Below are 23299 nucleotides of genomic sequence, written 5' to 3'. Positions count from 1 at the left end.
ATATTGTCAAAAATTGAATATAAACACATTTTACTACTTGATTAATTTAATTTCACGATGGAAATTTGAGCATTTTTTTCTTCTAGATTTTCAAATTAAAGCATGGAAGAACTGTTCATTCTAGATAGTCAACGATGGCCAAGCTTAGGTCAACTGACCATTAAATAGATAATCAAATTCAAATACAAAGACTTTACCAACTTTCTTTGACTTGGATTTTTGTTTTATTCCAATTGGCTCATTCGGCTTAAATTTCAACCCAGTGATTAGCCGGAAACAATATGCATGTTCTAGGAAAATTAGGATAAGATTTTGTCCTACAAAGCACACCAAGTGGTATTTTGATTTATAATAAGAATTATAATATAAGGCTTTGTTCACAAGAATTATAGCCAATACAATTCCAAGAATATTTTGAAGAATTCCATTTTGAATATCAAATTTCTGAAATTACACGCAATTATGAAGTCTTCTGATACCTCTCCACAGCACGATGACTATTTACTACACAAAAGCATTTCTGTTGATGGCTATACTTACACCAACACAGGTAAGAATCAACTTTTCTTCCTCTGGTTTTAGGCATCACACCAATACACAAATACTATACCAGTAACAAAACTTAAGAGGGTTCTCTTGTACCCACTGCAGATAAAGAAATTACCGCGAAGGGCACAGGAAAAAGCAGCAATTTTACACATAGGATTCATAACCATGGTAATTTCAAAGTTGAAAGATCACAACATAACATGAAACATTATAAGAAAAGTGTGATCAATTCTATTGAACATTAGATTAACTCACTATTTGTTGTATGCATGTATGTATGACTGCAGTAAAAATGGGTCCTAATCTGTCTGAGATTCTGAAGGGTAAGTTGAGTTTGGGGGCAAGGATTATACAAGAAGGAGGAAGAGGGAACATCTTCAAGAGTGTTTTTGGGATGCAAGAAAAAGAGCAATTGTTGAAGGCCTCTCAGTGTTATTTATATACCACAGCTGGTCCTATTGCTGGAATTCTCTTTGTCTCAACTGCAAAGGTTGCATTTTACAGTGAAAGGCCCATAACCTTCTCTTCTGTGACAGGAGAGTTAGTCAGGGCACCTTACAAGGTAGGCTTTATGTGCTACAACACAACCCAACTTTAAGCTCAAATTAATTAGTATATATTAGGATCCAATTATAAGGTATGAGACTTGAGTCCTATACGGGAAGTATGTGATTCTAGGTGGGGTTTATTAGGTCTTGGGCTGTCTAACTATGATAGCTAGCTTTTATGGTATGACTCTCCCAAGATTCTTATCAATTGGTATCATAGCCTTCCACCATGTCTCTTAGCTTCAAACAAGCAGCATGCGTTAATATGACTTGTAAATAAATAGGAATGATATACCTGGTACATGGGTTTAGAAAGAGGAAAAAAATGTGTAATATACATAAATTCTAGTAAATAAATAATGCCTGAGAATAATTTTTAAAACTTATATCAAACATGAGAATTTTTGGTTCTCAAACCCAAATTTCCTGAAATAATTTTTTATGACTTGAAAAAAAACACTAAGATATGAGACTTGAGTTCCACATTAGAAGTATGAGATTCTAGTATAGGGTGCCTTGGACTCTTTAACTAAAACAGCTAAGTTTTTGTATTGTGGATCTCCCAAGGTTATTATGACTTTATATGATTCTTATCTATTTCATTCTTCTGATGTGAAGGTGCTTCTTGTTATGTATGCAGGTTTTGATACCAATAGGGAGAATAAAAGAGGTCAATGAAAGCCAGAATGTGAACAAGGCAGAACAGAAGTATATAGAGATAGTGACTGAGGATGATTCTGAATTTTGGTTTGTGGGGTTTTTGCGGTATGAGAAAGCTCTCAAGCATCTCAATAAGGCTATTTCCATGGCCAATAAATTCTGAAAGGAGAAAATTATCGTTAAGTTCCTAGATATTTTGAGATATTAATGTGAATATTGAGATGTCTTGCAATGTGAGGTTCTAAGTTTTTGCTTGTTGCCTGTCCTGCAATAGTTTCATCCCTTATCTCTTGGGGATTAACAGCTTCTAGTGACTTAGCTACATGCCACAGAAAAAGACATCAGTGTTGTCCATCGTGGGAGTGGGTGAATGCAACATGGCATAGAACCGTGTCAAATAGGGACCAAATGTAGAAAATCAGAATACAACAGCTAGTCGTTAATGAAGGCCAAGCACATGTAATGCTAAATGTAGTGCTATTGCAAATATATATATATATAATTTTTTTTGTCAGATTCTTAATAGATGTTTTTTTATGAATATTACTTAGAACTAGAAGCGAATATTTTTGTAATTAAAGTCTTGTCACTGTACATGTAATGGAATAGATTTGGATTTTGATACCCCTAAAAAAGATAGGCTTATGGTATGGTGGAATGAGCCGGGGCTAAGAGCCTAAGAATAAGACAATGGGAAAGAGCTGGAGCGCACTGTAGGAGATCAAGCTCGCACATTCACAATACTTGTCTCACAACTTAAAGCGTGTTAGGTTTACGTCTGCATAACTCAAACGTGAAACTTTTAGTTGTTTTTTATGTATCTTGACGTGAAAATTTGATCAAATGCTTGCTGTTTTTATTTTTTGTTTTTCTAAATTAACTGAGTTATCTATTTTTTTTATACTTACAATGATGGTAACAAAGTTTAAACTTAGAGCTTTTGCATACTACTCTACCTCTCACCATTAGGTTGACTATAATGGTCTTTAACCGGGTTATCACTCCTTGTGGGTCTGGTTTCCGTCTATGCACATGCTAAATTGCTACTCTTATATGCATCATTTCATTTTCATATATGCCAAATATTGAAAATGTAGGGATTGCCCACTTGGTGTTGTCAAGTAATGCTTACATACAATGGCCGGAAGATTGTGTTAGTGCTACTCATCTTAAGATGTCATCAATTAGTTTCCAATAATCTGAATGCCTTGCCCATCTTTCACTCAAGCTTTTTTTTATTGCTGCTTTCTCCACTGTAGTATATAGTCTGCATGAAAAGCTTGATGGGTTTGCCGGTTTGATTTAAACACAGAACAAGACACTAGCTGTGGTCTCCAAGGCAGCAACCTATGTCCTGAAGGCTAAAAGAATCACCATTGGATTTTAAGATTGAGAAACTTTAGAGTGATTATAAACTAGTTAGGATTTTGATTCAGGGGATTGATATTAGGAGTGATAAGAAATGCTTGAATACTAACTTGAATCAATGTTTTTTTAATATAAATATTAATAAAAAAAACTATTCAGAAAACACAATCTGTAGAAACAAAAAAATTTATACACCAATAGTATAAATTTTTTTACATATCATTTAATTAAAAATCTTCATATGATAAGTTTATTAATTTTTACCACAATTATTTTAAAAATCATACATATTATAAATTCTAATTAATTTTTTACATTATAGTTGCATAGAAATTAAACTCTATTAAAGAATCCAGTACGGTCTTATGAGAAGACATTAATATGTTTGAAGTGAATGGAGATAGGCTTTGTGGAAGTAGTGTTCCATCCAGAGTCACATTACATTATTAGTATTACAAAAGGAAAATGTTAAACGAACACTCTAATAGTGTCAAATCTCCAATAGACACCGTGAGTTGACATTAAAATATAATATCTTTTTATTTAATATAATAATATATTTTATTTCACATAGAGACAGTGGTGGAATAGATGATTATTACTATAAAGCCGTACGTATATCACTCTCATCACAAAATCCAATGATAACAATGGATGTGATTATAAAAGTACGAGAAATTCTTTTTTTTTTTTATACCAAAAGTAAGTTTAATTATAAATAACTTTTGCTAAAGTTGGCTGTTACGAATTTAAGCCTTATTACAGGGTCGCTGGTTTCAAATGCAGCACTTATTTCGTTTTCCACACAAACTGGTAACACTGTAAGAAAGTTGAGCACGAAACAGATAAAGAAATAAGATGATAAAGGTTATTCATTATTGATCACTGATCAAATTAACTTTTTCTTTCACAAAATGTGAACCAAAGGAAGGGCTTACACTTCAACAAAGTGCATATGCTGTGCAGCACAATTATTATATATTAATGTAATCATGTCCTTCCCAAAAGAAACGTCTATATAGTCTGATTAATTTGACTAGTTTTATTCATTCTAGCGTTAATTTGGTTGGAACTTATTAAGCCCTCTTGAACATAACCTTGAAGGATGGAACTTTATCACTCAAAGACAAATGCTTGTTCCCATCATCACCAACATACAACCCAAGTTCCCTGCACAAAGTCTGTGCAAACGAGGGACAGAAAGAAAGCACATAGTCTTTCTCAGCCTTCTCAATCTTGAACCAATTGACAACAGTGTTAACCCCTGGATTCCCTTCAACACCACCAGTGCTCAAAAACCACACCCCAGTTAGCACCTTGAGGAGCTTCCACACTGGGGGTTTGTCACAAGTGGTGGTTTTCCCATAAGACTTGATGTTGAGATCGGTTGAGGTTAGTATGACACCACTTTTGGCATTGTAGGGTGTGAAGGTAACTGGGGTGCCCTTTGAGACTTCAAGCTTCTCTTGCACCACAAAGAGGGGGCATGTGTTGTTGCCACTGCTTGAAACTGTTAGGCCTCCACCTTTGCCTCTGAACACTGGCAGAATGTAGTACTTGACACCTGTTCTCAGCTTCTGGCCTGAGGTGTCAAGCACTGCTTCTGGTGCTGCTGCAGCAATGCCAATAAAGGGTTCTATGGTGAAGGCCAAAAAGAGAATGGAAAATACTAAGGGTGAAACCTTCTTCATGTTTCTCAATAGATAGATATGGTTGTTAATTGATCGGTACAAAGATAAGGAAAGAGTAGCCTCTATTTATATAGCTTAAAAGAGAACATGAAATTTTTTTATTCCAAAAAATCAAATACAAATATTGGAAAATTTATAATAATTTACCTGTTTTATTTAATTATAAATTGAGTTAAACTTAGATAAAAGGAAACATGATTTTTTTTTCTTGGATTTATTATTCAATTTGTATAAGGATAAAATGTTTTTGTGAGAGAATGATGACATAGGGGAGTGGGTTGTGGGTCATACTTAAAATCTTTATTATATTAATATAAATTCTCTCTTTGATTGTAGTGAGCACATGGGTTCATGGAAGACATATATGATATATCAGTGTGCAATGTATTTTCCCACATCCTTATCTCTTAGTAATGTGCTAACTTTTTTACACATGTTCATCGTGAAGGAACTATATAACCAGTGTCCAAAACCAAAAGTCATTTTCAAATCATGACAGACGGAAATAATTGTCGATAGTTTTTTTTTTTCCTTCATACATTGTATATTTAATTTTATGCATCTATATATACGTACTGTTTTAATTGGAGCTATATTTTCAAAGTATAAAACTGTAATCAGTGTCCAAAAGTCATTTTTGAAATCGTGTCAAACAGAATCATAATTATGTTAGCTAATAAATGAAATGTTAAATCATTGTAGATGTGATTAATAGTGTTATGGGATTATTAAATTGTCTAAACTCTATCTCATAAATTTAGTTAATAGGGTCACGAGACTATGGAAATTTTTAGAAATTAGCAAGTTGCTGCATACTCGATCTATGTGGAATATTGGATTTCAGATTTGGTCCCTTGGTTCTAAAAGAGATCTAGGCAACTAGGACCATCTTAAACTTGTTATGCGGAACTAATTTGATGTAGATGAACAGATATATAGTTATCTATTTTATTAAAGTTTTAAATTATTATCTTAACATGTATTATTAAAGTAATAATTTTAGGATTATACTGTTTAGTGTGAAGTACATTTCGTGAAAACAGTATACGAAGGCGTGTTTTTTTCTCCATAAAAACGAACTTTATACTTTTTTTAACTTTTGATTTTTTATTTGTTTTAAAAAAGGATAACAGTAGTCCGCTTATACGTTCGTGAATTTCGTGAAAAAATAAATCGTACTCAATAGCAGTACTCATAATTTTAACTATTATTTATAAATGAAAATAAGCTTTTTCCCTCTGAATATCTCACATTCATAAATGAAAAGATCGAATTGGTTACTCAGATTCAATGACAAATAGCCTAAAATAGAGGACAAAGTTACTCAGATTCAATGGTGTCAGCGTTTTCAAGAAAAGATAATTTGGTAAATAAAATATTCTAAATATTTATAGCATCCCAAGGAATCAAATGTTTTACAGAAATTGTTAGTCATCATTTTATCGCTTATATAATCATCCTTGTAACTTATATATAACTATTTTCTCCAAAAAAATTTGCGATCTCACGTAAAAAAAGTCCACATAGTCAGCGGTACAGTCTATTATTTATGATTTATTATTTTCATACTTCTATTTTATCTTCTATATATATCACTTTTACCTCATTTTTTCTTATTTTATTTTATTTTTATTATCACATCTATAACTTTATCTCTTTTACTCAATTTTTTTTAATCTCTTTCTTCCATTTGCTTATGCATCGATCTTGAAATGGGATGGACGTTTGAGCAATTAATACTTCATTGTTTAGAATTTAGAAAAACCCGTAATTAAGATCAACGGTCCTCCACTGATCAAATTGGTGCGTGAACCAGCATGAGCCTGATTAATTCGCACCCCTGTATATGCTGAATTCCTAAGTTTGAATAGATTTTGAAAAAAATGTCATATATCCAATTGTTGGTCAACTTAATAAACGAATAATGCCACCAATGTGCTGAGGTATAAACCGTGTATGAGTATAAGGATTCAAATATTGTATAGCTTACATTCATTTTGTTTTTCTTATGTGAAGTTTCCAATCTTTTTTTCTGGCCGTGTCTATCAAACATTTCTACGTACGTACATTGGTCAAACGAGTGATGGCAAACTAAATATATATTAGTGAACATAAATAAATCGAAAACCTTATAACATTAATGACTTGCCTGAAAAAGAAGAAGATGTCTTCAATAAATAAAGATAAGTAACGAACACCTAGGGATTTGGGAAGGTGATGAGTTCTTTATCGGAATTGCGATTACATTGACTTAATGGCCAATTGTATTGTTAAAATCGTTGACCTAAATTATGTATGTACCCATATTTTGGGGTATTACCCATAGATAAGAACCATATGCTTTCTATCTATATATAAATTGATGGTCTTCAATTGCTATCAGCTTCATCTGTCACATATCAATTAAAACACAAATTAAGCAAAAGCATACAAAACAATGAAGAGCACAATGATGCTAGCTAGGAGGAGTTGAAGCCTCACCCGAGCAAGTGGTTGACACATTAGGGAAGAAGCTCCGAGTTGGAACCAATTATTATGTTATTCCATATATTCCCTACACCAAATATAAACCTGGGGCAGGCCTGGGCCTAGCCAATGTTGGAAAACCTTAATATTGTAAGTCCTCTTGATGTTGTGGTTGTGAATGGATATCATGGCTTGCCATTGACATTCTCACAAGTTAATCTTAAGAAAGGGATCATTCGTGTCTCACAAGTTCTCTGCTTGCACTAGTTGGTTAATTGTCCCCGCCAATATTCCACGGTGTGGAAGCTTGACAGTTTTGATTTCTCAAAGAGACAGTGGTTTGTGACCATCCACAAGTGGTTTAAGATTGAGAAGTAAGATGGAGCTTACAAATTGGTCCACTGTCCCAGCGTGGTGAAATCTCCAAAGCATTTCTGCAAGAATGTTGGTGGATGAGAAAGGGAACAAGCGTCTAGCTCTCACTGATCGATATTTGAATTAGTGTATTTCCTTTTTAATAAGGATGTTCTTTCATTGTTTATCAGGATCCTCGCGTTTGGTTTCCATGGTAAATGCAAAATATATAAGATTAACAAATGATATATTTCTTCTAGTATCACATTTTAAATCCTAGGTATTCATTTAAATCTACATCAACTATCAATTATCAGTATTTAACACAGATATTTAAATTCGAGATTTCGGGTTAAGATGAAAGAATCACACATATGTTTAATGATGCATTAATTACTTTTCATATATATATATATATATATATATATATATATATATATTATCATCTTTAACAAAATATCCTATTACTTTATAATTGATAATTGATAATACGTATAACTTTATATGTATTATCAATTATGAATGATAATTATTATTTTTTTAAATAATGGTAATTATTTTTGTACCAAACAAAATTTAAACACAAACACATAAAAATAATTTGAAACACCAAAATATATGGGATTATTAATAAAATTTGGCTTATAAAAAAACATATGGGATTATATTAGTTACATTTCAGTTGATGTCAGTGAGATATACGATTAATTAATGGAAATACTTCCACTAATGAATATGTCGTGTATGGCGCTTATTAAATTTTATTGCTAGTAGTTTAAATCAGATATACATCTTACAGCAAATTATGTTTAAAAAAATAATGGAATGATATTGTTGATTTATTACTGCCTGTTAAAGACTTATTGAGGTATTTTCAAACATTTTCTCCGGGGAAAAGATCGATTTTTAAAAAGAATTTTCCTAAGATGAATGCACTAACTCTGCATATATATGATGCCAGAGATATATACTTTTTATGCATTGATACATATATGAATTGGCAACAATGTTTTTAATCTGTTTATGGAGTCCAAATCAATAAGCAATTTTTTATAAACAAAATATTATACGAAACAGAGTACAATGGGTACACTTACTCAGTTACTCAAACACATACAATTACAAAGTCCATTAAGAGATAAAAATTTGATTTTTCACCAGTCAAGATAGAAATAGGTGATGATTATACTGCTCAAAATCAAAGCAAAACATACAAGATATACCCTGCACTTGAAATAAAAATCCTGTTTTACACATTAACTTGAGTTTGTAATTATAGAGAATAATTCGCAAAGATAAAACGAATACTTTGAGAGGAATATAACTCTTCCAATTTTATTTTTTTTAAAGTAACAGAATGGGAAGATTGCAAATTCCCTAATATCAGATGAGCATGTAAAATTAAGTATACGTTAATTTAATTGTAAAAACCGCAGATGAATTCTCCTTCCGTACGCATTGATGGGACAAGCCTCTACACAAAGAAACAAAGCTCGATCAAGACATTTACCTGACCCACCAATAGCCCTTCTTCCCACACAAAAAAGACCTATCCTTTACCTCCATAACCAACACCAAATTTTATCAGTCCACCCACCCATTTTAGCCACACATGCATGATCGATCACAATTCCATGCCAAAAACGAATCTGTTTCTCATTTCTGACCTCTCTAAAAATACATTAAAAGTATGTTTGGATAGAGAATTTTAACTGAGGAAAATAATTTATCAAGACAATTTAAATTTTTGTATTCTATAATTCTTTGGATGTTTTTTTTTTAAGAATTTAAAATTTTGGAATTTTAAAACAGAATTTTGGATAACTAAAAATTTGGAATTTCAATTTTCTTTTAAAAGATGAAAAATTAAAAGCGTAAAGAAACACGTATAACTAGCACACAATCATATTTTTTCTTTTTTTTTCATTCATTTTTTTTCACCCTCATAATTTAACTTCTTTTATCCAAACATAAAATTTTAAAAATAAAAAAATTTCAATTGAAATATTTAAAATTCTTAAAATTTAAAATTTCTCAGAATTTTAAATTCCTTCATCCAAACATATTCTAAGGAAACTTTGGTGACACTTTAACAATCTCTATCAAGTATATATCCCTCCACCAGACCGAGCTAGATGAAGTCCATGTAACATCTATGGGCAAACATTCTATATTAATAGTGAAAACTAACGTCATAATCAACAAAGGATCATCACCTCTGTTTAGCTAAAAAGATCAAGTTAAATATAGTACCAAATCCTTTACCACTAACTCAAGAAATTTTAAGAGATTGATCATCTCCTATAGCGCACCAAAATGTTCTTTATAACATTTTTAGAATATTCCAGACCTCAAGTTGCAAAAAAATTAATATATATATATATATATATATATATATAATAAAAATATTTTTTTATTTTTACTTTAAGAATGTGAGAATTATAAATTTAGATTATATTAAGCACTTATGCATGGTAAGAGACATTAATAACCTTATGCTTATATATGCATGGTTAAAACTGAAAAGAGTGCCGTACATAACAGGACCTACGGCTGCGATAATCATTGAAAAATTTTCCGTAATAATTGATTTATAAGACTGGCTAATATAATATAATGCCGTAAATTAGAGGAACTATTGTTGCGATAATCATTATATTTCCGTAATATTATGGATGTCAACTATCCTTTGATATTTACGTAAAAGTATTTAGTATATATTAAGTATATATTAACTCTCTGATGAGTGAAATTTTATGGAGTAAATCCTCTTTCTATTGTACAGCTCTAAAACTATGTTTAATTTTTCTAGTTTAATTTTGGTATGCTTTGCTCTCTGGGATAGATGTTTCTGTTTATAATATTAAAAGATATGTGTTTGAGACTTTTTCAAAAAGAAAATAAAAGAAAAGATTTTTTTAAAATAATTTTATATCTCTTTATTTTTATAAAAATAAAACTATTTCATATCTCTTTATCTTATGAAACTTCTTGACATAAGACAAAGATAATTCATAATTAATCAAATGATTAATTACGATAATTAATTGTATGATCTAATATATGATATGAAACAATAGAATATTATTTTTATCTTATGGACAAGTTTTATATTTATAAAATAATATTCTTTTTTTTATATTAATTATATTCTTGGTGTTAACCAAAAATGTAATAATATTCCACTAAAATATAATAAGATTAGAATACTCCATTTTGTGTGTGTGATCTCGTAGGTTCAACACTAAATCGATAGTAAATTAATCATAATTAATCTATTATCAACTATCAAAGTAGGTGTCTAACAATACTCTTTAACACCGGATAGTGTGAAGTAACATCTTTTACTTTCAATAACCAATAGAAGAATAATACAATATTTTTTTTATCGTTTACAACTCAAGGTTAATTCTAAAGTCATGATATTTATGTCATGGGACTGGATTAGCATAGTCACCACATGATTGTACTTCATTGGCATCATGGTGCGTATAATTTCGTCTACCACCTTATTGTTTGGGATGTCCTTTCCGCACACCATCATCTTATTAACCATATATGTAATACGTGAAAAATATTGTTCTATAAATCCAGAGTCAAACATTTTGTACCTTTCGTATTCTCTTTGTAGAGATTGTAACTTTGACTTTTGTGCCTTTTCTACTCCCTTGTAGGACAACTTTAGGATATCCTACGCTTCTTTTGCTGTTTTGGCATTTATGATTTTTTCAAAAATTGAAAAATCTACCCCTTGTTGAATTTGGGAAACTGCCAATTGATCTCTCTTCCAAGCAGTATCATCAGCTCCTTCAGCTAGTCCTGTCCCAACAAAACTTCAAAGATTGTGAACTCTCAAATATGTTCTCATCAAAGTTTCCTAGTAGTAAAAATCTATTTTCCCATCCTGGGACCAAACCAAACAATGTTGTAATTGGTAGTCATCTTTCTCTCAATTGTACCAACTCTCTATTTCTTAACACACAATGAAAACACTTTTGTTCCTCACACACTCACTATTTGTTTTTTCTCTCACTACTACCATATCTTTGTGGTTCTGATACCAAATGTTAACAATTGGACACACAAAATTAAACTCACAAACACACACTCACTTACGCTATGAAAGATAAAATGAGAGAATAAATAAATTCCATACAATCACACACAGGGAGGAAGAGACTTAAATTTCACAAACTAAAATTGATTTCACTCATACACCAAATGTTACATGATGGTGGCCTTTTATAGGCAAACAAATGTTGATGCAATCCAATTAGCTACTAATAGTTTCTACATGTTTCTTTCTAAGCTGGTGGAGAAAATCTAAAAAGTAAAATTTCTAGCAGCTTCTCCACTCTTCCAATAGTGGTTCTATTATTTTTAAAGCTTGATTTAAATATATACTTTTTTTAACCGACAAATGCACAATTGAACGATGCTTTGTAATCTTGTATCAGAATGTGATGCTCCCACAATGCACAAGACATTGTATGTATTAATTGTAAGAAAAATGTTTGATGAATACCCATGATTATTTTACACTTAGAGAGAGTTGAAAAAGAAAAATAATTATAACTATGAAAGGATTTATAATGTGATACCGAAGAGAAAGATAAAGAAAAATGAAAAGTGTTTGTGAGATGTTTAAAATAGATGGAGGTATATGTATTATTATTATAATTTTAATTGTATATTTTCTTGCATAGAGTGACTAAACTGATTAATATAATCATAAATATTAATGACTAACAGTATATTTTAACCTTTTATATATAATTTACTTTTGTATTTTTTATTACTTTTAATATTGTTCTTAATTACTGTTTAATTCAATAATTTATCATTTTAATTTAAATGGACAATTTAATACTTCACTTTTAACATTTTAATTTTCTTAAGAAAATTATCGTTTACTTGTACGTTTATAGTTTACGTACATTTGATATACTACATTTCATATTATTTTTACTTTTCATTTTGTTAATCTTGACTGAAGGCAATATAATTTATTTTTAATATAATTTTGACTGATTTTGTCTCCAAATATAAAAATAATTGAGCTCAATATTCACTCACTGTCTTTTCATTCACTAGGTTGATCTAGATATGATGACGAAATCATATCGTATATAAAGAGGTTGATTCATCACCAAAAAATTATAAGAAGCTGGTTGATTGATTACTTTACGACAACGAATTTGATAAGTCAAAATCCCTTCCAATCCTTATCTTGAAGTTTAATGCCAATCTATAATAAAGGGGAATAGAAAAGCTAACGTGTTCCCATGCAATGCAAGGCATGGACAACAATATGATTAAAATAATTTTAAATGTATTGGTATATAAACATTGTTTTGTCAGATTTTGACTATAAAATCCATTCAAATATTTATAATATTCTCAATCGCTTTTCATGATTATCTAATAGAATTTTGAGTAAACTGTTATCTTTTATGATCCCGCCTCTATTCCATTTTTAAAATTTACAATATTTTTTTAATTCTTTTTCGGTTTTGAAGCGCGTTTATGGATATGCATATATACACTATTCGTGCAATGTATACTTTACATTATTGAGTAATCCTGGGATGGCATCATATGTATCAATTTTAATTATATTGACATGTATTTTTTGAACTAAAATAAATGAATAATATAATTTAAACCTCTCACAAAGGAAGTGAAAATTAGAAAATGATTCATTATGAAAAAATGGGTCTTTATACTGTGTTAAACACCGCAAGCTATCCATTACTCAAAAGAATAAGACAAAAAATAAATCTAAAAGAAAAAGGAAACTAAAGAAAACCTAGCTAGGAGATGCTGAAATGTTTCAATTGAAGTGTGCAATGGGTCGGCTGCTAGGAGTCCATCATGTTCAGAAGGCAAAACAAATTTTACCAATTCATAGACCTTTTCATCAATTAAAGATTAACGAATGCAGGCTGGCTGAAGTGCCAAACCATTACTTATATTACAATCAATGCTGACAGCTAGACGTGGAGAATTGGAAGTTGTATTTTATTTAACAAGAATATCACTATACGAGTTAGCCAAAATCGTTGACCTTATCTTTTTTATACATCAATTATAATACGAGCCCTTAGATTGATAATATCACTATAACTTGAATCTTTTATATATATATATATTCCTCTAAAGTTCTAACATTCACATACTTAAAATAATACAGGTTAACCATGAAGTTTATGTATCTTGCATTCCTACTTCTATTTGTTTTCTCTAGCCAATTCTTGCTTGGAGGAGCAGATGCTTCCCCCAGACAAGTGATTGACACAGAAGGCAAGAAAGTTCGAGCTGGCGTAGATTACTATATCCGACCGGTCCCAACAACCCCATGTGATGGGCGTGGGCCGTGTGTGGTTGGAAGTGGCTATGTTCTCATAGCAAGGTCATCCAACCACACTTGCCCTCTTAGTGTTGCGGTGGTGGAGGGTTTCCGTGGCCTAGCAGTCACATTCAAACTTGTTAACCCTAAAAAAGGGGTCATTAGGGTTTCTACTGACTTGAACATCAAAACCTCCCTAACTAACACAAGTTGTAGTGAGTCCACGGTCTGGAAGCTAGATGCCTTTGATGATTCAACTGGACAGTGGTTTGTGACCACTGGTGGTGTGTTGGGAAACCCTGGCAAGGATACCATCGACAACTGGTTCAAGATTGAGGAGTATGATGATGATTACAAGCTCGTGTTTTGCCCCACAGTGTGCAACTTCTGCAAGCCTTTGTGTAGGAATGTTGGGGTGTTTAGGGATAGTAATGGGAACCAGCGCGTGGCTCTCACTGATGAGCCTTACAAAGTTAGGTTCCAGCCATCTGCTTGAAGCTTCATTAATGCATATGCATGAAAAAAGATATGTAATTAATGAGAACATGATATTTCATCTGGAAAATTAAGCATCATCATCATGCACGAATAAAATTGATGCTTTTGTCATATTCTATTTTTGTATGAATAAATTACGTATTGATATCTTCTGATGATTAATTTGTTCAATTTCCATTTTTGCTTGTTAGATATTATTTTGAAAGTTATTTTTGTCCATATCATTCTTTTGGGTGCAATATTTATTTAATCACAAAATTCCAAAACAGGGAAGGTAGTTAATTAGTAAGCAGGTTATTTTGTAAATAATAAAGACTACATGATTGGATCGATCTCTAATATCATTAATGAAGTTTATCTAAAGCCATTTATTTCTATTACGACTCAAGGGCTTAGTAGCTGCACATTGCTTAGCACTTTTCCTTTTAACATTTTCTTTATTATATTAAATATCATAAAAATTATGTTAAGAAAAATGCTACGTAAGACACTCTATACGTAGTTGAAACTTCGCCCAATAAAAATATTAAAAAAAATATCAAAACAAATTTTAATTAGTATTCTTGATGAAGTGTTTTTTAAGTTTTCATACTAAGATATGATTATGAAGCAAAACTATATTGTTAACAAATTCCAAGGCCGGATATCTCTATTTTCTTATGAAAACTTGTGAAAAACAAAATTCGTATATATCTTTGCGCACGATTGTAGTCAACAGAAACAAGTTGAAAATTTATAAAATGAAACTATTCGTATATATCCATTTTTTTTAAATTATACTAAACTGAAAAAGAATACTAGTGTGGTTTTTTACGCCGACATAGATTAAACAGTACGACTTTTCTTATATTTGTTAGTACTTCATTAAGTAACATTAGTTAGTACTTCATTTACTGATCCAAACTCAAAATAAAGTAAAGAAGTATCTCAACAAGGTAACAGAATCAGTACCCGGAATATTTCCTCTCATCTGAACCTGACTACTTTATACGTTTTCACTCTAAGCTGAAACACGGCAATGTCTACCTTCTGCATAAATGGTTCTCTATGACTATTTGAAAAAGGTCATTTTGTTGCATAGATAATTAAGTTCATTGACCGGTGATTAGAATAACTCTACTGAGAAGATAGAAATTTAGTAATGTAACATGAACAAACACTTAAGGAGAGAAGACAACAAACGTGAAGAACCATTAGATTTCATGTTGATTTGTGCAGAAAATATGCTTAATGCTTTGAAATTTGAACTGACACCAGAGATACAAAGGTAAATCTATGGTTCAAAAATGAGTTTTTGCAAAGGTAAACAGTTCTTGTAGCAGCATTACCCTCAGAAAATTCTCTTTCTCTCTCTCATTCTAGTTGTATATGTTTTTGACTATGAATGTCAAAGTGTATGTTGATTTACCTGCTGTATGCCCTTTTTTTCTTACTTCCATCTGCTGCACTTGTATTGTTTATTTATGATGAAGCGGAGGACAATTTCATGTTATCATTATCACAAGAAAAAAATCTCAGCGTACAAAGTTTAGCATGAGATGGATGTGCTGTCTATATATAGCTGGTATTTGTGACCTAATCTTGTTTTTCATTATAAAGTGTGCCAAATGTCTGTGAAAGAGATATTTTTGAAGGGAGGAGGGAGGGGGGAATTGAGAATGCAACTTCAAATGCTTATCAGAACTATTTTCTTGCTTAATATGATTTTTTTCCTTCAAGCAGCGATTTTAGCAAAAAAATTATGTACTAATATTGTGATTAATATGCAGGAAATCCAGATTGATGACTACATAACACACAATTTTCCATTTGATGACATTAACAAAGATTGATGACTACATAACACACAATTTTCCATTTGTAAAAAAGAGAAAGTTATTGAAGAAATCAATGCCCGGGAGAATGTAGAAACTACTTTGCCAAGTTATCATTGAACATTGGTGAGAGTTGCATCTTTTAAAGGACAATATTGATTATGCTAATAGTAATATGCTATGCTATTTTTTGTATTTGCTCAACTATATATAAAAAGTCTCATATGCTAAAGAATCTGACGTTGTAGCAGAAAAATTGGCATAATTAATGAAGGCAACAATCTCTCGTCACATTTGTGCTATGCCAAGCTTGAGTTGTTAGCTGTATGTATGCTGATGCGAATACAATAAACCCATTGGTTTAATTCAAAAAGCATTATTATTAAACTTGCTGAAACTAGTTTAATGAAATAAACTAATATTTTATATTCTTGCATAACACGTAATAAATATTTATTTTTATATAATTAAAATTTATAATAAAAATATTTTTTAATGCATAAATAAATTTAGAATAAATAATTTAAATTTTTATGTAAAGCTATTTTTAAATTAAACAAATTATTAGTTAATTAAGATAATCAAAGTATACATTTGAAAACAAAGAAATTTAATTTGAAATGGTTGACAGATACGTTTTTTTTTTTTTTCTCATTACAAAAATAGAATGTTAAATGCATCTTTCAGAGAGAAAAAAAAAAGAATGTTGAAAATATCTAACCGATGGAAAGAAAAGAGTGTTTTCTAAATTGATAATTTTATTTTAGTATAAAAATGGTTACGAAAAATACAAATAACATACTTTTTAGACACATTTTATCATTGATTAAAGTTTATTCAAAATTACAAAATCATGATAAAAAAAATCATGTTATAAAGCATGTTAGAAGAACAACTAATATCAAGGAGATTAATTATTTTATGAAACTTCGTGGAAGGTTTTCTGGATGCTAGTGATAAAATCAACAAATCTAATTCGTTTAATTTCAAAAACTCAAAAATGACAGTGCTTTGCTTTATATATATTAAACTGAAGAAGATACACAGCATATCATCCACTGTTGCTATTTAATTTATTATACAAAATTGTCATTGGATCCAAAACGCAAATACATTCCACTTCGAGGGTGTTAGAAAAATTGAGAGGAAACTTGAGAGCAATCTATAGCCATTAAATGACTCTTCAATTAACACAATAAACGGGCATAATGTCAATAACCCTTGAAATACTTAGTGGTTACACAAAAATAATGTCTCTTAATGCATATTACTCACACACTTTATCTTCTAACACTAACTGATCACAGTCCTTCATTTTCTAATTGTTTTATTTTATGCAGGCCAGAAAAAATAAACATATATATGAACCTTCATCCAAGTTTTGGAGACCCAACATTCCATCCACAATCATAGTAGACTTTCTTCTCAGTTCACATGGCTTTGGGATCATGTTCCTCTTCCTTCAACTATGATGTTTTCCTCAGCTTCAGAGGCGCAGACACACGACATGGTTTTACCGGAAATCTTTACAAAGCTCTTGATGACAGGGGAATCTACACTTTCATTGATGATGAGGAGCTCCAGAGTGGAGAGGAAATAACACCAGCACTTCTGAAGGCAATTCAAGAGTCCAGGATTGCCATCACTGTGCTCTCTATAAATTATGCTTCTTCCTCATTTTGCTTAGATGAACTTGCCTACATTCTTGAGTGCTTTAAGAGCAAAAATCTGTTGGTTGTGCCAGTCTTTTATAACGTGGATCCTTCTGATGTCAGACACCAGAAAGGTAGTTATGGAGAAGCATTGGCTAAGCATCAGGAAAGGTTCAACCACAACATGGAGAAGTTGGAGTATTGGAAGAAGGCTCTGCATCAAGTAGCTAACTTGTCTGGCTTTCATTTCAAACACGGGTACCACACCTTACCAATCTTTTACTTCATAATTTTTGTTGGGTTAAGTGTCAATTGTCTAATGATTTGATGCTAAAATTTAAAGAGAAAAGAAACCACAACATTGGTATCAAACCTGTATAGGAGGCTATTTGTTTGACTTCATTAACTCTTTGATGGGAGGATTTAAATTTTTTTGGGAAATTCAAATATAAACATTTTAATTGTTTTGATTTAATTTTTTTTATTTTGTAAATATTTTGTTTGTACGAAACAATTTAATTTCTTGTATTTTAATTTTCTTATTTGAATAAAGTAATTTAATTTTAAGGATATTTAAATTTTTATTTTTAAATATCTATTTTAAAATTAAAATTTTAATATTGAATAAAAATAAATATTAGTCATTTTTTAAATAGTTAAATATTCAAAATAAATTTAATATTAGACAATATTTAATAATCAATTTTTTTAATATTTAATAATTAAATAATCAAAATTTTTTAATACTAAATAATTTTAAATCTTACATAATATTTTTGTATTAACACACATTTGAATTAAACAATACTGAAAAATTAAAGATAAATAATATATAATTTTTTTCAATCTAATTTCAATTACCTAATATCACAATAATTTAATACAAAATATTTTAATGTAAAATATTTGACCTTTGATTTGATTAATTACATATAAATAAATGTATATGTTAAAGAGATGTACAGGGGGAAAGTAATTAATAAAATTAGGGGGATGCGGTTCAGGAACGAATGACACAGTCCTCCTAACACTTGTTTAAAAGTAACCTCACCTCTTCAGTGACTATGCCAGACTCTCCTTCTCTTCCTTCCTTCTCCTTTTCTCAGAGAACAATACCCCACACTCCTCTCTCTCTCTCACCGCTTCCTTCTCTTCTCACACCTCCATGGCCGAAACTTCCAATCCCTCCGCCGATGCCACCATGGACACTGTCCAGCGCCGTCTCGTGTTTGAAGACGAGTCCGTTCCTCTCTTTATTCATTCACTTTTCAATTACTTGTTTGCGCAATTCTTATCTGTTTCTGTGAGAGTTTTGTGAAAAACTCTAGGTAAAAAGACCCCATGTGAGAATTGTCACCACCGGGAGAGAGAGAGCGCATGGCTCAAGAGGAGTGAGCAGTGTTTGTAAAGAGAAAAGGCCGAGAGGGAGGAATGACTGTTTGCGGAGGAATTGAAATTCTTTGATTTTTAAGAGAATTTAAAATTATTTAATTTTTGTTGATTAAAATTTCTTGTTAAAAAGACATATATTCAAATTTTCTTTAAATTATTATCCAAATACTAAATTTAAAATGACAGATATTCAATGTTCCATTAAAAAATAAATTATTCTGTTAAAAGTATTCATCCAAACACAATTTAAGACTTTTATGTTTGAAACAGAGAAGGGTATGAATATGAGTTTATTGGGAGGATTGTTGAGTTGGTCTCCAGCAAGATCAATCATGCTCCTTTGCCTGTTGCGGATTACCCGATTGGACTAGAATCAAGATTACTAGAAGTAACAAAGCTTTTGGATGTTGAATCTGATGATGGTGTCTACATGATAGGGATCCATGGAATTGGTGGGATAGGAAAATCAACACTTGCTATAGCAGTTTATAATTTGATTGCTTGCCATTTTGATGGTTCATGTTTTCTTAAAGATTTGAGAGAAAAATCAAACAAGAAGGGGTTACAACACCTCCAGAGCATCCTTCTTCGGGAAATACTTGGAGAGAAGGAAATCAACTTAGCAAGTGTTGAACAAGGAGCTTCAATTATACAACATAGGCTTCAGCGAAAGAAGGTTCTCTTGATTTTAGATGATGTTGACAAGCATGAACAATTACAGGCTATTGTTGGAAGACCTTGTTGGTTTGGTCCAGGCAGTAGAGTCATCATCACCACTCGGGACAAACAACTGCTAGCATCTCATGGGGTTAAAAGAACATATGAAGTGGAACTATTGAATGAGAACAATGCTCTTCAATTGCTTACATGGAAATCTTTTAAAACCGAAAAGGTTGATCCAAGTTATAAGGAGGTCTTGAATGATGTAGTAATTTATGCTTCTGGCCTTCCATTAGCTTTGGAAGTGATAGGTTCCAACTTGTTCGGGAAAAGCATAGAAGAATGGAAATCTGCTATCAAACAATATAAAAGAATTCCCGGCATTCAAATCCTAGAGATACTTAAAGTAAGCTTTGATGCTTTGGAGGAAGAACAAAAGAATGTTTTCCTTGACATTGCCTGTTGCTTCAATAGATATGACTTGACAAAGGTTGAAGATATACTTCGTGCTCATTATGGTGATTGCATGAAATATCATATTGGAGTGTTGGTTGAAAAATCTCTTATAAAAAAGAAGTTTAGTTGGTATGGTAGAGTACCTAGAGTTACAATGCATGACTTGATTGAGGACATGGGAAAAGAAATTGTCAGGCAAGAATCACCGAAAGAGCCAGAGAAGCGCAGTAGACTATGGTTACCGGAAGATATAATTCATGTTTTGGAAGACAACAGGGTGAGTGACACTAATGAATGATTTGATTTTATATCTTGATTTATGTTTCCTGACTATCATATGTTCAAATCATATTTGTTGTTTTTCTTCGTAATATGTAAATTTCTGTAAATATGCGTTTACTTGCATTGTGGTTGTGGTTGATTCGTGGCTTTTGGATTAACAGGGAACTAGTGAAATTGAAATCATATGTCTAGACTTCCCCAGCTTTGACAAAGAAGAAATAGTAGTAGAATTAAATACAAAGGCTTTCAAGAAGATGAAAAACCTCAAAACACTTATTATTAGAAATGGTAAATTTTCCAAAGGTCCCAAATATCTTCCAAATAACTTGAGAGTACTGGAATGGTGGAGATATCCTTCACATTGTTTACCATCTGATTTTCATCCGAAAAAACTTGCCATATGCAAGTTACCCTTTAGTTGTATTTCGTCATTTGAGTTGGATGGCTTATGGAAGGTAAGCTTAAAGAGTACATTTTCCACATCTTGTTATTTGATAAATTCACTTTTAAGATTATTCATTCTGTTCTTATTTCTTTTTTGTTTCTGTTTTTTTTTTTTTTGGCAGATGTTCGTGAATCTAAGAATATTGAATTTTGATAGGTGCGAAGGGTTAACACAGATTCCTGACGTATCTGGTCTGCCAAATTTAGAGGAATTTTCATTTGAATGCTGCTTTAATTTAATTACAGTTCACAATTCAATTGGTTTTCTGGATAAGCTTAAAATATTGAATGCTTTTAGATGCAAAAGGCTTAGAAGTTTTCCACCTATCAAGTTGACTTCTCTTGAAAAACTTAATCTTTCATTTTGTTACAGTCTTGAGAGTTTTCCAAAAATATTAGGAAAGATGGAAAACATAAGACAACTTTGTTTGTCAGAGTCTTCCATAACAGAATTGCCATTTTCATTTCAAAATCTTGCTGGGCTTAGAGGATTAGAACTGCTCTTTTTAAGTCCTCATACAATTTTTAAGGTGCCAAGTAGCATTGTCCTGATGCCGGAACTGACTGTAATCCGCGCCCTGGGATTGAAAGGGTGGCAATGGCTAAAACAGGAAGAGGGTGAAGAAAAAACGGGGTCAATAGTATCTTCAATGGTAGAAATGCTTACTGTCTCAAGTTGCAACCTCTGTGATGAATTTTTTTCAATAGATTTTACTTGGTTTGCACATATGAAGGAATTATGTCTATCCAAGAATAATTTCACAATCCTTCCTGAATGCATCAAAGAATGTCAATTTTTAAGGAAACTTGATGTATGTGGCTGCAAGCATCTTCGGGAAATTAGAGGGATTCCACCAAACTTAAAGCATTTCTTTGCAATAAACTGTAAATCATTGACTTCCTCAAGTATAAGAAAGTTCCTAAATCAGGTTTTATCTTGTTTGAAATGTATTTTATCTAATAATATATAGTGTACTTAACTTTGGTAAACTCATGAATTCTTTATGGCTAACAGGAACTGCATGAGGCTGGAAACACTGTGTTTTGTTTGCCAGGTAAAAGGATTCCAGAGTGGTTCGATCAGCAAAGCAGGGGACCTTCAATTTCTTTCTGGTTTCGTAATAAGTTCCCTGACATGGTTCTTTGTCTTATTGTTGCACCCATTCGATCCCAATTTTTTCGTCCCGAGGTATTCATCAATGGCAATGAATGTTCCCCTTATAGTTGCTATTTCCAGAAAGGAATGCACCATGCATATCTTTGTGATCTACGAGAGATAGAATTCAGAAACAGTCCGTATGAGGTGCCTTTCGAAAATGGATGGAACCATGTGAATGTTACATGTCCTCGTTGTATAGATACCTATATCTACCCTGTTAAAATGGGAATCCATATATTTAAACAGGAACATGCCATGGAGGATGTTCGATTTACTGATCCTTTTATAGCAAGAGAAAATCAGACGATGATGTAGAAAGTTTGGAATCACAAACCACCAGTTGCTAAAAGAGGGCAGGTTTGTGGACATGGAACTTTCATAGACAGTATTTGTGCAACAGCAACAATGTATAGTTTTATGATCGCATCCATTGAGCTGGGCAGTGGAAATTGTATGATATTGTGAAGTTGGATTAAATTCAATGGATTCGAAGTATATAAGGGGCACAATTAGTGTCAAAGGTAAATTAATTTCCCTTATTATTGCGATCTGTATAAATGAAACAAAAGGAAAGAAGTATTGGAACTAGAGTTCTCTCAATTGGGGTACATGATTCTTTTTTTTCTTGAAGAATATATATATAACAAAAACAAAATTTGCTTCTGTTAGAGAGACTGAATGAAATTGATGCTTTTGTCATATTCTATTTTTGTATGAATAAATTACGTATTGATATCTTGTGATTAATTTGTTCAATTTCCATTTTTGCTTGTTAGATATTATTTTGAAAGTTATTTTTGTCCATATCATTCTTTTGGGTAAAATATTTATTTAATTACAAAATTCCAAAACAGGGAAGGTAGTTAATTAGTAAGCAGGTTATTTTGTAAATAATAAAGACTACATGATTGGATCGATCTCTAATATCAATAATGAAGTTTATCTAAAGCCATTAAT

The 23299-nt window shown here is 31.4% G+C and overlaps 4 protein-coding genes and 1 pseudogene across 5 annotated transcripts; 4 read left to right on the top strand and 1 right to left on the bottom strand.

Moving 5' to 3' along the window:
* The first annotated feature begins 349 nt into the window (after positions 1–349).
* LOC114389563 (putative GEM-like protein 8) lies at positions 350–2381 on the top strand. Its single transcript, XM_028350263.1, has 4 exons — positions 350–550; positions 652–717; positions 837–1111; positions 1738–2381. The coding sequence occupies exons 1-4, from the start codon at positions 463–465 to the stop codon at positions 1918–1920; spliced, it is 612 nt and encodes a 203-aa protein (XP_028206064.1). The 5' UTR covers positions 350–462; the 3' UTR covers positions 1921–2381.
* Positions 2382–3971: 1590 nt separating this feature from the next.
* LOC114389445 (kunitz trypsin inhibitor 2-like) lies at positions 3972–4850 on the bottom strand. Its single transcript, XM_028350122.1, has one exon. It carries the CDS (start codon positions 4814–4816, stop codon positions 4202–4204), a length of 615 nt encoding a protein of 204 aa, XP_028205923.1. The 5' UTR covers positions 4817–4850; the 3' UTR covers positions 3972–4201.
* A 2220-nt stretch (positions 4851–7070) lies between these two features.
* LOC114390046 lies at positions 7071–7898 on the top strand (annotated as a pseudogene).
* A 5895-nt stretch (positions 7899–13793) lies between these two features.
* Positions 13794–14645, top strand: LOC114389636 (kunitz trypsin inhibitor 2-like). The gene has a single exon (XM_028350351.1). The coding sequence runs from the start codon at positions 13837–13839 to the stop codon at positions 14479–14481; it is 645 nt and encodes a 214-aa protein (XP_028206152.1). The 5' UTR covers positions 13794–13836; the 3' UTR covers positions 14482–14645.
* Positions 14646–17490: 2845 nt separating this feature from the next.
* LOC114390121 (TMV resistance protein N-like) lies at positions 17491–23039 on the top strand. Of its 2 annotated transcripts, XM_028350803.1 has the most exons (5): positions 17492–18207; positions 19612–20734; positions 20901–21194; positions 21306–22112; positions 22199–23038. In XM_028350803.1, the coding sequence occupies exons 1-5, from the start codon at positions 17732–17734 to the stop codon at positions 22655–22657; spliced, it is 3159 nt and encodes a 1052-aa protein (XP_028206604.1). In that variant the 5' UTR covers positions 17492–17731; the 3' UTR covers positions 22658–23038. The 2 variants fall into 2 exon arrangements, with proteins under 2 accessions (XP_028206603.1, XP_028206604.1); XM_028350802.1 differs by having other exon boundaries at positions 17491–18207; positions 20901–22112; positions 22199–23039.
* Positions 23040–23299: the final 260 nt, after the last annotated feature.

This window comes from Glycine soja, chromosome 16, assembly GCF_004193775.1.
Source record: "Glycine soja cultivar W05 chromosome 16, ASM419377v2, whole genome shotgun sequence".
NCBI lineage: Eukaryota > Viridiplantae > Streptophyta > Magnoliopsida > Fabales > Fabaceae > Glycine > Glycine soja.
The sequence above is the reverse complement of the archived record's forward strand: the minus strand, read 5'-3'. Positions and strand labels throughout refer to the sequence as shown.

Coding starts and splice junctions, on each gene's coding strand:
- LOC114389563 (XM_028350263.1), top strand. CDS start 463: ATGAAGTCTTCTGATACCTCTCCACAGCACGATGACTATTTACTACAC. Junction 551..651: donor CTATACTTACACCAACACAG/GTAAGAATCAAC, acceptor TACCCACTGCAG/ATAAAGAAATTACCGCGAAG. Junction 1,112..1,737: donor TAGTCAGGGCACCTTACAAG/GTAGGCTTTATG, acceptor TTATGTATGCAG/GTTTTGATACCAATAGGGAG.
- LOC114389445 (XM_028350122.1), bottom strand. CDS start 4,816: ATGAAGAAGGTTTCACCCTTAGTATTTTCCATTCTCTTTTTGGCCTTC.
- LOC114389636 (XM_028350351.1), top strand. CDS start 13,837: ATGAAGTTTATGTATCTTGCATTCCTACTTCTATTTGTTTTCTCTAGC.
- LOC114390121 (XM_028350802.1), top strand. CDS start 17,732: ATGGCTTTGGGATCATGTTCCTCTTCCTTCAACTATGATGTTTTCCTC. Junction 20,735..20,900: donor ATGTTTTGGAAGACAACAGG/GTGAGTGACACT, acceptor TTGGATTAACAG/GGAACTAGTGAAATTGAAAT. Junction 22,113..22,198: donor TAAGAAAGTTCCTAAATCAG/GTTTTATCTTGT, acceptor TATGGCTAACAG/GAACTGCATGAGGCTGGAAA.